General features: G+C 51.4%; 2 protein-coding genes across 4 annotated transcripts; one reads left to right on the forward strand and one right to left on the reverse strand.

Annotated features, from left to right (window-relative positions):
* The first annotated feature begins 1,235 nt into the window (after nucleotides 1–1,235).
* Nucleotides 1,236–10,493, forward strand: PHKG2 (phosphorylase kinase catalytic subunit gamma 2). 2 transcript variants are annotated; one of them, NM_001046128.1, is made up of 10 exons: nucleotides 1,236–1,343; nucleotides 1,675–1,787; nucleotides 5,206–5,381; nucleotides 5,639–5,693; nucleotides 6,821–6,886; nucleotides 6,971–7,134; nucleotides 9,299–9,389; nucleotides 9,490–9,643; nucleotides 9,716–9,841; nucleotides 9,939–10,489. In NM_001046128.1, exons 2-10 carry the CDS (start codon nucleotides 1,693–1,695, stop codon nucleotides 10,230–10,232), a joined length of 1,221 nt encoding a protein of 406 aa, NP_001039593.1. In that variant the 5' UTR covers nucleotides 1,236–1,343; nucleotides 1,675–1,692; the 3' UTR covers nucleotides 10,233–10,489. The 2 variants fall into 2 exon arrangements, with proteins under 2 accessions (NP_001039593.1, XP_059737256.1); XM_059881273.1 differs by lacking the exon at nucleotides 1,236–1,343 and adding an exon at nucleotides 1,387–1,420 and having other exon boundaries at nucleotides 9,939–10,493.
* Nucleotides 8,752–15,025, reverse strand: CFAP119 (cilia and flagella associated protein 119). Of its 2 annotated transcripts, NM_001195631.1 has the most exons (9): nucleotides 14,385–14,662; nucleotides 13,735–13,766; nucleotides 13,096–13,161; nucleotides 12,753–12,922; nucleotides 12,140–12,210; nucleotides 11,829–11,945; nucleotides 11,679–11,748; nucleotides 11,512–11,601; nucleotides 8,752–10,795 (listed from the first exon to the last, which is right to left on the reverse strand). In NM_001195631.1, exons 1-9 carry the CDS (start codon nucleotides 14,586–14,588, stop codon nucleotides 10,617–10,619), a joined length of 999 nt encoding a protein of 332 aa, NP_001182560.1. In that variant the 5' UTR covers nucleotides 14,589–14,662; the 3' UTR covers nucleotides 8,752–10,616. The 2 variants fall into 2 exon arrangements, with proteins under 2 accessions (NP_001182560.1, XP_005225020.1); XM_005224963.5 differs by lacking the exon at nucleotides 11,829–11,945 and having other exon boundaries at nucleotides 10,562–10,795; nucleotides 14,385–15,025.
* Nucleotides 15,026–15,058: the final 33 nt, after the last annotated feature.

Below are 15,058 nucleotides of genomic sequence, written 5' to 3' on the forward strand. Positions count from 1 at the left end.
TTTTTCTCTTCATTTGGTTGCAATCTGAAAGTTATATTTCTCTTAATAAGATAGCTGTTAAAAAATTAAATGAGTTAGTTCTCTGCCTCTATCTGGAATATAACCTCCACAAGAGTAGGGACCTAATTTTTTTCTGTTGCTGTTAGTCTATGGCTTAGATGCTCAACAAATATTTGTTGAATAAGTAAGTGAATGCTAGGGTTGAGCTGCCCTAAGAAAACTTGTGGAGCAAGTCGCTCCTGGCAGAGTGATAACCTGGTAAGCTTAGAACAGAGAGCGAGGGACTTCCTTGGTGATCCAGTGGCTAAGGCTTCATACTCCCAATGCAGGGGGCTCAACTTCAATCCCTGGTCAGGTAACTAGATCCCACATGCCCCAGAACAAAGATCTCGCATGCTGCAAAGACCAAGGATCCGACGTGCCACAACTAGGATCTAGCGCAATCAAATAAAAAAATATATTTTTTAAGGGTGATATTCCTCAAGACTTTGGGGGCGGGGTGGTGGGAAACTGGAAAAAAATGGTCTTCCAGATAGCACTAGGGTTTTGGAATCACCAACTGAAGAGATGAGTTTGAGCAAACTCGGGGAGATGGTGAAGGACAGGGAAGCCTAGTGTACTGCAGTCCATGGGATCGCAAAGAGTCAGACACGACTGAGACCCTGAACAACAAGAGATTTGGAGGTATCCGAGTCAGAGCATCCACAGAATGAGAAAGCCTTTTCTGGCTGAAAGGCCGTGGCTCATAAAATTAGCCAAGTTCAGCACCAGGCTGCGTGCGCCTAACATTTTAAGGGCTTGAGTCAGCCCCTCAAAGCAGGCGCTTTGGACCAGGCTGCTAATATTTTTAACACCCAAGTTCAGACAGTGATTTTGAGCGACTGAAGAGACCATGCCCAAGTCCGGGTGGGAATCGTAAGGCCAAGGAGGGCAACGTACCAAGTACCAGGAGGTGACACTTACCGGTAAACCTAACTTCCGGGTCTGTTTTCAGGCCTCTAGCCCTGTTGCTGAACAAGCTCCGCCCTCTGCTGGTCCCAGCAGATACCGTGCCCTGATTGGCCGTATCTGAAGCCCCGCCCTAGCGTCGCAGCCTCAGGTAACTCAGAGCTCGAACTCCCGGGCCAGCCTCGGGATTCTCGGCTTCCTATTGGACTACCAGTTTCCAATCCGAAGGATTTTTGAACCTCAGTCTTTGGGTGACTCTGGCCATTGGCGGACAGAATGGGGGTGGGGCCTGAGGTCTTCGCCGGCACAGCCTGTGGGTAAGGAAAGAGGCTAGGGGCGAACCCCGCGACAGGGCGGCCTCTGATCGACTCTGGCTTCTCTCTCCGCCCCCGCTGGTGAGCCCGCGCGAGACCCTGCGCCCCTTCCCAGCACCCGCCCAAATGCGCCTGCGCAGCAACAGCCGCCCGTCCTGGTGCCCCTTCCCCTCTTCCTCCGTACCTTTTCCCTTCCCCTCCCCTGTCCCCCTCCCTGCCTTGCCATCCCATCCCAATCCCTAAGGCCCTTTCTTGGGGTCTCCCCTGTCCCGATCCTTCCCCCACCCCGTCCCCATCCCCCAGGATCCTGGCTCCCCAGCCACAAGGGCTGCGCCTCCGCGAGCCGCGATGTGCGTCCTCTCAGAGCCTGTGGGCCTCCTTGCCCTCACTGCCCTCCGTTTCCTCCTCACAGGTCCCCACCTCTTTCAGAATGACATTGGACGTGGGGCCAGAGGATGAGCTGCCCGACTGGGCTGCAGCCAAAGAATTTTATCAGAAGTACGATCCTAAAGACGTCATTGGCAGGTAAGGCCACGTCTAGGGAAACAGAGGTCCAGAAAGGTCAGGTCCTAGCCAGGATACACATTTCCCATGCTTGCTTGGTTGCTTTAGTCACTAAGTCGTGTCCGACTCTTGCGACCCCATGGACTATAGCCTGCCAGGCTCCTCTGTCCATGGGATTCTCCAGGCAAGAATACTGGAGTGGGTTACCATTTCCTTCTCCAACACATTTCCCTGTGTGAGTGGAGAAACATTTTGTGACTAGACTCTTTTTCTGAGTCAGCCCCTATTTTTTCACCAGTCATTCATGTATGTATTCAACAAACATAATTCAAGCGCCGACTGTTTGCCAGACACAAAGGTAAACATGGGGAGGTTAGAAGAGATGTTTATGCCCTGGAAAGTGAAACTGAAAGTCGCTTAGTCCTGTCCGACTTTTTGCAACCCCATGGACTATATATGCCCTGGAGGTACTCCAAGTAAAGTGATGGAAAGAGACAGGAACATTCAGGTAGCATTAAGCTGTGTAAAAAGTGCTGTTGGGTCTCAGAAAACCACAGCTTCCCAGAAGGAGTGATATTTGGGTCTTGAAGGATGACTAGGAGTTCAGCAGGCATCACATAGAAGGAAAGCTTCACCTGTAGAGGCAGTGACTAATACGTTCATTCATCAGGGTTTCCAAAGCATGTACAATGTGCTGGGTGCACTGGAGATGTGAGACCCACATCCTACATCTGATAAGATTTCTGTTCTCCTGGAGTTTATATTCGAGTAGTGGAGAGAGACAATAAACATGAAAACAAGTTAAATTTCAGTGTAAGTGCTAGGGATAAAATAAATAAGGTGATAGAACAAGAGTAATTAATGGAGCTGAGACTTGAAGGATGAGAATGAACAGATAATACACTGAGGCAGGATATATTCCAGGCAGAGGGAAGGGTAGTGCAAAGGCTCAGCACAGCAAAGAGCCAATTAAAGCAATAGATAGAAGATTATAGCGGCCAGAGTGTGTTAAGAGTGGGAAAAGTTGGAAGAGGGACTACCCGCCTGGCGGTTCAGTGGTTAAGACTATACTCACAAGGTCATGAGGACAGAGGGATGTCTCTAGGACCTCAGGAAGCAATTCATTCAGTAAGACATGTCGGCCTGATTTAGGGAGACATGGGGCAGGGGTGGGGGGAGCTTCCTTGGTGGTCTAGTGGTTACGATTCTGGACTTTCACTACCATGGCCCAGGCTAGATCCCTGGTTGAGGAACTGAGATACCACAAGCTGTGTGATGTAGCCAAAGAAAAGGAGGGGAGGGTAGCTTCTGGGCATGAATGTTGAAGTCATGGAAGTGGATAAGATTACTGAGAGTGTATGTAGCCTGAGAACAGGAGGACCAAGGATGGGATGGGAAGTCTTTACATTTAAGGGGTGGACAGGGCTTCCCTGGTGGTTCAGATGGTAAGGAATCTGCCTGTAATGCAGGAGACCCAGCTTCAATCCCTGAGTCAGGAAGACCCTCTGGAGAAGGAAGTGGCTACCCACACCAGGATTCTTGCCTGGAGAATTCCATGGACAGGAGCCTGGAGGGCTGCAGTCCATGGGGTTGCAAGGAGTTGAACATAACTGAGTGACTAACACTCTCACTTTCAGAGAACAAGGTACTAGGCTGTATCAGTAGGAAAAGTTTGGAGTTTGAGTCCAAAGACTCAAGTTTTCCAAGTTGGTGGTCATGACATATAATAGGAAAGCTTAATTAAAAGGGAATGCTCCTATAGGTAAAATACTGTAGGATACCAGAGAAGGGAGTGGTCCCTTCTTCCTGGAGAATAAATGAAGAATTGGTTGACATTGCATTTACTTTGAGTCTTAAAGCAGGGATTCTTCGATGAATGGCTTCAAAGGATCTTTGACCCACCCCCTGAAATTATAAAAATGTTGGGTATGTGTGGCAGAGCTCTGCAGCTTTTCACAAATTCTCAGAGGTTCATTGAAAGATGAAAATAACTAGACCAAGGACCTGAAACTCCAATGCCCTTACTGTTTGGGCAGGAAATTAAAACTGTGAAGTGGCCAAGAGTAAAAGAGTAGAAAGTGATTGAGCCTTGTGGCAGCTGGAGGGTTCTCAACCGCCTAAGAAATGTGAATTCAGATTTGTAGAGAACGGTGCCCTTGTCACAGTGTAATGTATCTGTGTTAGGCTGGAGGACCAATAGTTTGTGTCCATTGATTGAAGCGGAGAGGTAGGTGAGAGGCATTTCAAGCAAAAGAGTTCCATAAATGCAAGGAGGCCCTGGGAACACAGAAATGAGGTTATGTGAAGGGCATCCAGGGAACCAGAATGTGAAATGTGGTATGAAGACAGATTCTGGAGAGATTTGCACCTTAGCCTGAAGTACTTGTAGGGTCATACAGAGTTGGTGACAGAGCCCAAGCCGGGAAATCCCTGTCTAGGACTTCGTCTCTTTTCTTTTCTTTGGGTTGTGCTATCCGGTTTCCAGGATCTTAGTACCCTGACCAGGGATGGAACCTGAGTCCCTTGCAGTGGACGTGTGGAGTCCTAACCACTGGACCACCATTGAATTCCCTAGGACTTTGTCTATTTTTTTTTTGACTGCACTGGGTCTTCATTGCTGCACCCAGACTTTCTCTTGTGGCAGAGCACAGCCTCTGGAGCATGGGCTCAGTGGTTGTGACTCCTGGGCTTAGTTGCCCCATGGCATGAGGGATCCTCTCAGAGCAGGGATCGAACCTGTGTCCCCAGCTGTAGCAGGTGGATTCTTAACCACTGGACCACCAAAAAAGTCTCCTAAGGCTTTGTCTTTACAAAGCCAAATGGGCTTTCCTGTCTGTACTTCATTAATGCCTTTCAGCATCCCTTAAGGATGTTGTTGGCTACATTTCAGAGCTGATGAAGTGGGAGCCCAGAGACCTTATGTCAGGGGGTCACTTAGAGGTTAATTAGTGGCAAGTTTGGGGCCTAAACCCAAGATCTGCTTCTCAGCTTTGGTCTTCCAGTCAGTGGCCCAAGGTTTATTTCACCTGAGGTATTGTAGGGGAACTTTGGAATTTAGATGGGGTAACCATGGAAGTGCGTAAAATCTGGAGGGGGCCTTAGGTCACTTCTTCCTGCCTTCTCCTTGTGGGGTTCAGGGGCATGGGACAGGTTTGAGGGCTCAGTGTCTGGGCTGACCTCCAGAGGGAGTGGCAGAGCCTGGAACCCAGGACCCCTGCCCCCCTGCCCTGTGAGCTCTATGTTGCTCCTTGCTGGGTGCCTAGGTCTCTGACTGAGGCTGCTGTGAAGCTCCAGTAGGCCAAGGTGAGCTCCTCAGGAAGTCACCTTGTCTAGCTGGGTCTCCGGAGTCTGGCGCAGAAGATGTGAGGCTGCCAAGGCTCCACTCTGTGGAAACGAGAAGGCAGGAGGCCCTGACTCATGTGTTGTCCGACTCTGGCAGAGGAGTGAGCTCTGTGGTCCGCCGCTGTGTTCATCGGGCTACTGGCCAGGAGTTTGCAGTGAAGATCATGGAGGTGACAGCCGAGCGGTTGAGTCCTGAGCAGCTGGAGGAGGTGCGAGAGGCCACGCGGCGGGAGACACACATCCTTCGCCAGGTCGCCGGCCACCCCCACATCAGTGAGGCTGCTTTCCCCACTCCTGTTAGCCCAGCCCACCGCCCACCTGCCCCAGCACTGCCTCCACACTCTGCTCCCTTGCTCCTGGCTCCGCTGCACCTCATCAAAGTGTGGCCAGCCTTTGGGCCCCTCCTGCCTCCTCCGGTTCTCCTTCCTTCCCAGGAACAGCCCCCTGCTGCCTCAGGGTGGAAGAGGCCCTCTGGTATGCAGCTGCTCCTTTCCATCTCTGGCTCTCTGCCTCTCTGCCTCTTTCCCCAGTCACTCTCATCGATTCCTACGAGTCTTCTAGCTTCATGTTCCTGGTGTTTGACCTGTGAGTATCCCCCTTCCCTGACCGAAATCCTCTTCCTCTCCTCCTTGCACTTCCCCAGCCTTACAGCTCAGTGGGCTGAAGACCACCCTGCCCACACCTTCCTCTGCTCCGGCTCAGACCTGCCAGCCCAGGGCATGGGCCCTTTTTCCTAGGTGCCCTGATTGAGACAAGTTCTTCAAGAGTCTTAGTGACCAGCTAAATATAAAGGGTCTTCATGAGACCCTGTTTTAAGAGGAAGGTGTTCATTCATGAGCTGACCACGTATAAACAGACTTTCCCCTCACCCATCTTCCAATGTTTAACACTCTCCACTGGAATCTCTCTGCCCATCGATTCTTTTTCTGATTGGTCTGAATCTGAATGTCAAATACTTTGGTGCTATCATACAAACCAGTTACAAAGGAAGTTCAAAAGAGAATGGTTTGGATACCAGATGTTTAAGAGAGGCACTTGGGAGAAATTTACTAAGTCTTCAGACAGAAATGACCTCTGCAAAAGTGGAGGGCAAGTAGGAAGTGTCTGCTTCACCACCATGCAACAGTGTTGCAGAACCTGATGTGTTCTTTATTTCAAGGATTGATACAGAGTTGCAATTATAACCTCAGTTTTTAAAGAGAACATAAAGTAAGCAAAATTCAAAGTAAAGTCCTATTCAACTTTCTTGCTACTATTAACTGTGAAATTTTGGCCCATGGTCTAAACAGGATCACTTCAAAAGACTTTTTTTTTTTTTTTTTAAATATATTGTCAGATAACAGGGACTTCCTGTAAATGATCATTTATTCTTGCTTTTTTAAAAAAATGTGGCCACGCTATGCGGCTTGTGAGGTTTTGGTTCCCTGACCAGGGATCAGACCTGCAGCCATCACACTGGAAGCACAGTTTCTGAACTGCTGAACTGCCAGGGACATCCCACAATGCAGAGATTATGACTGCTGGCACCTTGGAGCAAACTGGCCCTGACATCTGGTTCACTCTTGGAGTGCTTTGTCTCGAGGCCCTTTCATTTGCTTACAGAGGGATCTTCCTTGACTGACCTCTTCCATGGTATTTGTTGTGAGCACTGGCTTATTTTTTCAGCCTCCACTGTGAGGCGCACCCATCTCCCAACCCCTCCTGTCCCTTAGGATGCGGAAGGGAGAGCTGTTTGACTATCTCACAGAGAAGGTGGCCCTCTCAGAAAAAGAAACCAGGTAATGGCTGAGCCTGTAGCCCCCCGGGATGAGCAGGGGGTGGGGCGGGGCGGGGAGAAGCAGAGCAGCCTGCACCTCCCCCAGGTCCATCATGAGGTCTCTGCTGGAAGCAGTGAGTTTTCTCCACAACAACAATATTGTACACCGAGACCTGAAGCCCGAGAATATTCTCCTAGATGACAATATGCAGATCCGACTTTCAGATTTTGGGTTCTCTTGCCACCTGGAACCAGGCGAGAAGCTTCGAGGTGAGGGGACCTGGTGCTCTGAGGGGCTTGGGAGGGATGGAGGCTCAGGCTTGGGACTGGTTGGCTGGGTCTGAGAACTGGGTCCCACGGAAAGTCAGTGAGCGCTTGCCAGCTACCTGCTGGGTGCAAAGCCTTGTGTGCAAATGAAAGTGGGTTCCCTGCCCTGGGGAGGATGGAGTGAACAGATCATGGCACACAGCAGGCAGGGGGCCATGCTGGAGAGCCAGGAGGAAGGAGCACCGATTCAGATGTAGGGACCCACAGAGGAAGGGGCTCGGATCTGGGCCTGGGGAGGCTGGGCTTGTCATAGGAAGAAAAAGAGAGGGAGCGAGGGACAGCGGGGCTTCCCAGGTGACTCCAGTGGTGAAGAACCCACCTGCCAATGCAGGAGGCATGGGTTTGATCCCTGGGTTGGGAAGATCCCCTGGAGAAAGGCATGGCAACCTACTCCAGTATTCTTGCCTGGAGAATCCATGGACAGAGGAGCCTGGTGGGCTGCAGTCCATAGGGTTGCAAAGAGTGGAACACGACTGAAGTGACTTAGCACGCACGCAGTGACAGAAGGGCTCAGCTGCACCTTTGAGGTCTGGCGGAGGCAGGGCCACGGTGTGCTGCTCAAGTGCCATGAGGGGCCTGATGTGGGCCGACAGCGCTGCTCACTTGATGCCTTGGGACTCAGGGTCCCCTCACGTTAACACATTTGTTGTGACAACCATTTCTAACGCAAGTGGCAAACTAGACAAAATTCAACTGCGGGACTCCCCAGAGCCTTTAATAGGCCACTTCCTGTCTTTCAGTGCCTCTGCCCTGGGCTTAACAGCTAACCTTCACTGGTTAACCTTCATGAGTTTGAGCAAGCTCTGGGAGATTGTGACGGACAGGGAAGCCTAGTGTGCTTCAGTCCATGGGATCACAGAGTCGGACTCGACTGAGCAACTGAACCACCACCACCTTCCCTGGGCACTTGCTCTGAATCAGGCAGCACATGGAGTCTTTATATGGCTTGTTTCTCTAGATCCTCTTAACAACTCTGAAATAGTATCTGTGTCTCTATTTTATAAATGGGCTTAATGAGGTGAAGTGACACGCCCAAGGTCATGTGTGATTTGAACTTGGGCAGTGTGACTCCAGAGCTCACGCTCTTACTCTGTGGACTTACACATCTTCCACATGCAGGTATTTTTCTCCCTTTGGGCTGCCACACACACTTCTCCATTCTGAATCATTTTTGCCCCTCCCCACTCCACCATCTCCCTTGGCTTGGATAATTCAGTTTTTTTACTTGAAAGCTCCAGGTCAGGGTAGAGCCGCTGCTTTTTGCTCCTAGCTCTCCCCCACTTCATGATACATGTCTTACACTGTTTGTGTGCTTCCTGGTAGATGGTGAGCTTACTAAGGGCACGTTGGATTTGCCATTGTGTCTAGTATGGTGCTTGGCACACAGTAGGTGTTCAGTAAATAGTTTATCTAGGAAGGCATTTGCCAAGAGAAAGGCAGTTTCTCAGTTCAAGCCTCTTAAGACTTCTTGGAAGTGTGCCATGGATCACAGAGTGCAACTGCTAGAGTGGAAGAACTGGTGCCAGAAATGGTAGAAGAAAGTAAAAATACAGGCTTTGATCAAGTCATGGAAGGCTTTATGCTTTAGGAATCTAGACTTGACCCTGAGGCCATGATGGAAAGCCAGAGAAGGGTTTTCAACAAAGGACATACCCAGAATGTATCTTAAGAAATCCCATATTCCTACACACTCCCCTGGGTTGAGTGGTGGTTCCACTAACCGCAGTAGAGATTCTAGGAGGAGGATTAGATTTGGGCAGAAAGGAATGCAGAAAAGATTTAATTTCTGTTTTCTATGTGTGTATGTATATAAAACATGGTAATAAGTTGTGTGAGGTGAGGGCTGGTGGAGGAGGCAAATGATACAGTTGGATAGTGCTTTGAAGTCAACCCAAACACCAGGTTTTCCCAGGAAGGCCACCAGGAGCCTTGGTAGGTACTTGTTCATTAGAGTGAGGCTCTAACACTGAGACTTGGCAGAAGGCTGGCAGGTGCAGGATGGAAACACTTGTGGCCCTGGTGGTGGTGAGGCTCCAGCAGAGGTCTGGTGTGAAGGGTCCTTGAGGGGGCTGGTGACACCCCATCCATTTCAGGCCTCTCTCCCCAGAGTTGTGTGGGACTCCAGGGTATCTAGCACCAGAGATCCTTAAGTGCTCCATGGATGAAACTCACCCAGGCTACGGCAAGGAGGTCGATCTGTGAGTTTCCCGTTCCCCGCCCTTCCCTCCTCCTTTGTGTACTGTTCTTCAACACCTTTGCTTATCACCTGGTCCCCCCTCCCCCACTCCTCTTTCCCAGCTGGGCCTGCGGGGTGATCTTGTTCACACTCCTGGCGGGCTCCCCACCATTCTGGCACCGACGCCAGATCCTGATGTTACGTATGATCATGGAGGGCCAGTACCAGTTTAGTTCACCCGAGTGGGACGACCGTTCAGACACTGTGAAAGACCTGGTGAGCTGGGGTTGTGAGTGGGCAAGGAGAGAGGCCCAAGAGCTGCTCCTCATGCTCTGGGGTTTTCCCTAGATCTCCAGGCTGCTACAAGTGGATCCTGTGGAGCGCCTGACAGCTGAGCAGGCCCTACAGCACCCATTCTTTGAGCGCTGTGAAGGCAGCCAAGCCTGGAACCTCACCCCTCGCCAGCGGTTTCGGGTAAGCCTGAGCGTGTCAGGGTCTAGGCCTCCTCCTCTTCCCAGGATTTTTCTTATGGTGACTGTTCCAGTGGAGCTCACACCATCCCCCTTCCTAGGTGGCAGTGTGGACCGTGCTGGCCGCTGGACGGGTAGCCTTAAGCGCCCACCGTATCCGGCCACTGACCAAGAGTGCGCTATTGAGGGACCCTTACGCGCTGCGGCCAGTGCGGCGCCTGATCGACAACTGTGCCTTCCGGCTCTACGGACACTGGGTGAAGAAGGGTGAGCAGCAGAACCGGGCAGCCCTCTTCCAGCACCGGCCCCCGGGGCCTTTTCCCATGATGGGCCCTGAAGAGGAAGGGGACTCGGCTACTATCGCTGAGGATGAGGCCATGCTAGTGCTGGGCTAGCACGTCATCCCGGAGGATGCAGAACTCTCCAGGAGAAGTTTCTTTATCATTCCAGCCCCTCTGGGCTCTGGCCACAGGCCACCATTGGCCAGGCCCGCCACCAATCATACTATCATAGAGGCCAGTGTGGTATGCCTACCCCCGCCAGCCAGGGCTTTGAGATCAGAGCTGGGGTGGAAGAGAGCCACCCAGGGTGCCACGCCTGGCCTTATCTGTGCTGCCTGCACCACGTATGCAATAAAACCTGCTACACGCCAGAGAGCCAGTCCCCTGTGTCTGGTGTCTGGCTTCAGCAGGGAAGCTCAGAAGGTGCTCAGGAGGGGGTGGGGTGGGGCGTGGTGGGGCCACTTTGGCCCAGGCCTTTATTGGGGAAAACACAGGGAGTCACTTGGTCTTGTTCTTGCCTTTGCCTGGAGGTAGCTGGAGGGGCCGCTCGAGGGTGGTCAGCTTGCTGCTGAGCCTTTCCTCACTGGCTTTGAGCCGCTCCTCCACCAGTTGTTGGAGCTGCCGCAGCTCCTTGTTCATCTGGTTCTTGATGTAGGCTCGGAGGATGGAGACCTGGCCTGCAGGGGCGGGGAAGAAGGGGCGGGTCAGGGGAGAGGCCATGGGGCTGAGGGACCGACCCCTAGCCAGGCATGCACGACCTTCAAGGGGGACTACCCCAGGAGTGACCCAGGTGGCAGTGTTTCTTCAATTCAGGAAATGTCAGCCAGCCCTTCTAGAAGAGAAAGATGGGCAGAGGTTTTATGTACGCTGCATTTCCCAATTGCTCCTTTAGCAGCTGTGTGACCTCAGGCAGGTGACTGAACATTTCCTCCTGTGTAAAATCCAGTGATAACACTTAACTAGGATTGAGAGAGGAGTAAATGGGTTAATATGTGTAAAATGCAGGAATTCCTTGGTGGTCCAGTGATTAGGATTCCATGCTTCCACTTGGGCCACAGGTTCAATTCCTGGTTGGGGAATTCAGATTCCACAGGCCACTTGGCACAGGCAATATATGTATATAAAATGCTTAAAACAAGGCCTGCCTAGCACATAGTATTGCCAGATGTGTGCTGGCTGTTACTGTCGTTGGTTTTATAATCCTTTTCTGGAGCTCCTGCCTCACCCCCCAGCAGCTGTGCTTTTATTTTGTTCCATCTTGGAACATGCATTCTCCATAAGGAATCATTTGGAGAAAGGACACCATGACTAAAATGAAAAATCTGAAGTCCTGAACCCTTGATTTCACACCTGCCCAAAGTCACAGGGAGCCCCAACCCCTCCAGGTCCTCACTTGGCTCTGGCTTTGGCTGGACCACTGTTTCCGGTTCCACCTCCTGTGCGATGACTGCCTGCTGTTCCACCTCTCCTCCCTTTTCTTTCTCTGTAAGCCAGAAGCAGAAGGAGGCATCAGCCCCAGCCCCAGTGCAGTCCAGCTCTTGCCCCAGCATTCTCCCTTACCTGTCTCATCCTCTGACCAGAGGCTGGGTGGCTTTAGCCCCATGTAAGTCAAAGAGAGATCCAGCCGCACCTGGGAAGAGGAAGGAAATCAACTGCACTGGGGAAAGAGGAGAGACGAGGGGCGGCCTCTTGTAGCCCCTGGCCCAGTACCTGGGGTGTGAAGACATATTTGTAGAGCTTGAAGTGGCGGAAGTAGGTATTCACCACATAATCCGCCAGGGCCAGCAGCTGTTCCTCCTTAAAGAGGTTGATACTGAAAGGGGGGCGCTGTGGATATGATTGGGAGTTAGAGGACTGACCCCCTCCCGAAACCATCACCTTTTCTCCAAGTGCCTGGCAGTCCAGGAGCAGGAAGAGCCCATTGGGGCCTTCAGAGGAAGATAAGGGTAATGAGTGTGAGAGAGGGTGGGAGGCTGGGCTGGACCTTAAGGCGGTGGGGGGATGGGGAGAGTGAAACTGACCCTGACTCCATGGCAAAAAAGAACACTGGTGAAGTAGCGGTAACATTCCTCCACATTGCCCAAGGGTGTTTCTGGGAGGGAAAGCAAGATGTGACATTGAGTCCCCTCCCTGATAATCACATTTTACTCACTCAACAGCTACTTACTGATCATGAGCTTTAGAAGTAGACAGATCTAGGCAACAAATATTGAGTACCCATTCTGCACTGTTCTAGGCACTAAACAAGACAGACAAGGTCCTGCCCTTAAGAAGTGTATATTCCAGTGGAAGTGACAGGAAAGCGAGAAATACATAATTTAGCTCTCATTAAGCATTCTGTAGAAAATGGGTTTCAGGAATAAAGAGCTGTTTTATTAAGCACTGTGTATATATTTACACATATTACACATAACATTTCTCGGAACAGTTGAATAACTTAGTGTTGTAGCCTGATTATAGATAAGGAGATAGAGGATTTCAAAGGTGAAGTAACTTGTGTGTGATAACTTCTGTTAGTGATGACAGAACAAAGATTCCAGGTGGTAATCCTGCTGTTAGTTCCCCTGATCACTTGTGCCAGCCTCCTCCTCCTCTGCCCTGGACTCAGGCCCTCGGGGAGCCCCCTCCTCTTACCAATACAGGCCTTGTGAAGATCTTGGAGCAGGGCACAAGCTGTTGAGGTCTGCTCCAGGGAGAAGCCCTGCTGGCGGCAGAAGATGAGTGCATGGGAGAAGAGGTCCAGAGTGATGGCATCCCGCAGGCTCTTCTCAGGAGAACCTAGTCCCAACAGCTCGGCCAGCACCCTTGGGAGGGAGAGAGGAAGGAATCAGTGACAACTAGAGTCTCCCTTCCCTGCTCCACACTAGTGCACAACAGGCTTTGGAGCCAGGCATTCCTCATGCCTTCCCAGCCCACCTCCCCCTCAGCTGTCCCCCAAAGCTAGCTCTTCCCCTCCCTACTCCCCTCCCCCCCATACTCCCTCATCTCCTCAGTGCTGGCTGTCTTCTCCAGCATGTGCATGGAATGGATGTCCAGGTACTTCCTGTCATAGGAAAAGAGAGGAAAACGTGTTGGTGTCCATCATGCATTAGTTTGATGATATGACTGTGGTGGTGAGTGCATTGGACTGGGAACCAAGCAAGCTGAGTTAGAGGTCTGGCCCTTCCACTAACTTGCTATGTCACTTTAAGTAGGTCACTTCCCTCTCTGGGCCTCACTTTCTCCATCTGTAAATGGCTTAAATGAACTCTAAGAATCCTCTTCATTTATAAAACCTAGAGTTAGGAAACTTGAGTTCCAGTTTCTGCCTCTCCCGTGCTGTTTAACTGGGCAAATTTCCCTCTGTGAGCCTCGGTGTCCCCATTTGTACAATGCTCCATAGAGGCAATGATACATTTACATTCTCAGTCTTTGGCTACCTTCTTCTCACACTCTGTCTTTGGACTGGGACAGCAGGAGACCTGGCTTATAGTCATCTTGGGTAATTGCATCTCTGGGCCTCAGTTTCCTCATCTGTAAAATGGAGATACCAGTGCTATTTGACAGGATTGTTGGGAAGCCCTAAAGGAATAATACAAGTGTGAAGGGTAACTTTCCCCCCAGACTTCATACTCACCATATACAGATCCGGGGCTGGGGCAGCGGCGGCTGCAGAGAGAAAGCGAATTGGGAAAGGCAGGGCTGTGTTGTTTCTGGCCCCTAGTTCTTGGCACGTTGCGAATCTCTATCGGCCTAAGGACGTGCTAAGTTGCCTTCTCATCTTGAGGACTGCTGCTGCTGCTGCTGCTAAGTCGCTTCAGTCGTGTCCGACTCTGTGCGACCCCATAGACGGCAGCCCACCAGGCTCCTCTGTCCATGGGATTCTCCAGGCAGGAACACTGGAGTGGGTTGCCATTTCCTCCTCCAATGCATGAAAGTGAAAAGTCAAAGTGAAGTCGCTCAGACGTGTCCGTCTCCTAGCGACCCCATGGACTGCAGCCTACCAGGCTGCTCCGTCCATGGGATTTTCCAGGCAAGAGTACTGGAGTGGGGTGCCATTGCCTTCTCCAATCTTGAGGACTAGATAGGAGCAATGCTGCCGGGCTGGGCTTCAGCGATCCGTAAGTACTATTCATGAGCATATAACAAGCGGGGTCACACACCTCTGCCTCCTCACCAAAGCAGCCCGGGGAAACTTCTTAAATTTTAGTAAACATAACGTCGGGTGGCGCCCTGATGGGGAACCCTTTTTAAACATCCATGATCGAATCACTGTCCCGTCCTTACCGGGAACAAGTTGGCTGAAGGATCGTTATCGACATCCACCGAAGCCACGGTCCCGGATTCGGTCCGCACACCTGTTCCCATACGCGTGGCCGATTCATCCAATGAGCTGAGGTCTTTTTCGGGTTCTCGCCGCAGTTCGTAATGCTGTACAAGCTCCGACTGCATTTTTAGTCCCTGGAATTGGCTGGACTTCCGGCGGATCATCTTGTCGCTCTTTTGTGCTGGGGGTCACCACAGGATCTGTCTTGCCTCGGTTCCGGGACAGCCGGTTCTCAGGCAGCCACTGCCAAGGCCTGGCCCTCTATCGACGCTCCAGCCAATTTGCGTTGCAGAGATGCCCGGGGCAGCCAATCCGCTGGCGGCGTCTCTCTCGTCTCAACGGTGACCGTTGCTAAGGGAATTCCTGGAGCAGGGGAGAAAGTGTAAGGCTCTCTCCAATCAGTGAGGAGAGAGTGCGCGTGCGTAATAAGATGCAAGCCCCGCCCTCATGGCCTCCTTTCAAAGTTGCTAATCTGGGGCAGGCGGTGTCTTTAGGACTGGAAAGAAGACCTGTGTTATCGGTTACCATGGGAACTGTTTACTGGCCAATCACGGAGAGAAGAGAGTTCGGAAAGAAACCCATAGAGACCCGAGAGGCGGGACAAAGCGAGACCAATAGAAACAGGAAATGAAGA

The sequence above is a fragment of the Bos taurus genome, chromosome 25, assembly GCF_002263795.3.
Source record: "Bos taurus isolate L1 Dominette 01449 registration number 42190680 breed Hereford chromosome 25, ARS-UCD2.0, whole genome shotgun sequence".
In the NCBI taxonomy this organism is placed as follows: Eukaryota; Metazoa; Chordata; class Mammalia; order Artiodactyla; family Bovidae; genus Bos; species Bos taurus.

Bases quoted from the DNA above. Each gene is read 5' to 3' on its own strand.
- PHKG2 (NM_001046128.1), top strand. From the start codon at position 1,693: ATGACATTGGACGTGGGGCCAGAGGATGAGCTGCCCGACTGGGCTGCA. The intron at 1,788-5,205 runs GTAAGGCCACGT...CGACTCTGGCAG, and splicing joins CCTAAAGACGTCATTGGCAG to AGGAGTGAGCTCTGTGGTCC. The intron at 5,382-5,638 runs GTGAGGCTGCTT...CTCTTTCCCCAG, and splicing joins CGCCGGCCACCCCCACATCA to TCACTCTCATCGATTCCTAC.
- CFAP119 (NM_001195631.1), bottom strand. From the start codon at position 14,588: ATGATCCGCCGGAAGTCCAGCCAATTCCAGGGACTAAAAATGCAGTCG. The intron at 12,923-13,095 runs GTATGGGGGGGA...CTCCCTCCCAAG, and splicing joins AGCACTGAGGAGATGAGGGA to GGTGCTGGCCGAGCTGTTGG. The intron at 10,796-11,511 runs GTGAGGACCTGG...CCGCCCCTGCAG, and splicing joins CCAGCCAAAGCCAGAGCCAA to GCCAGGTCTCCATCCTCCGA.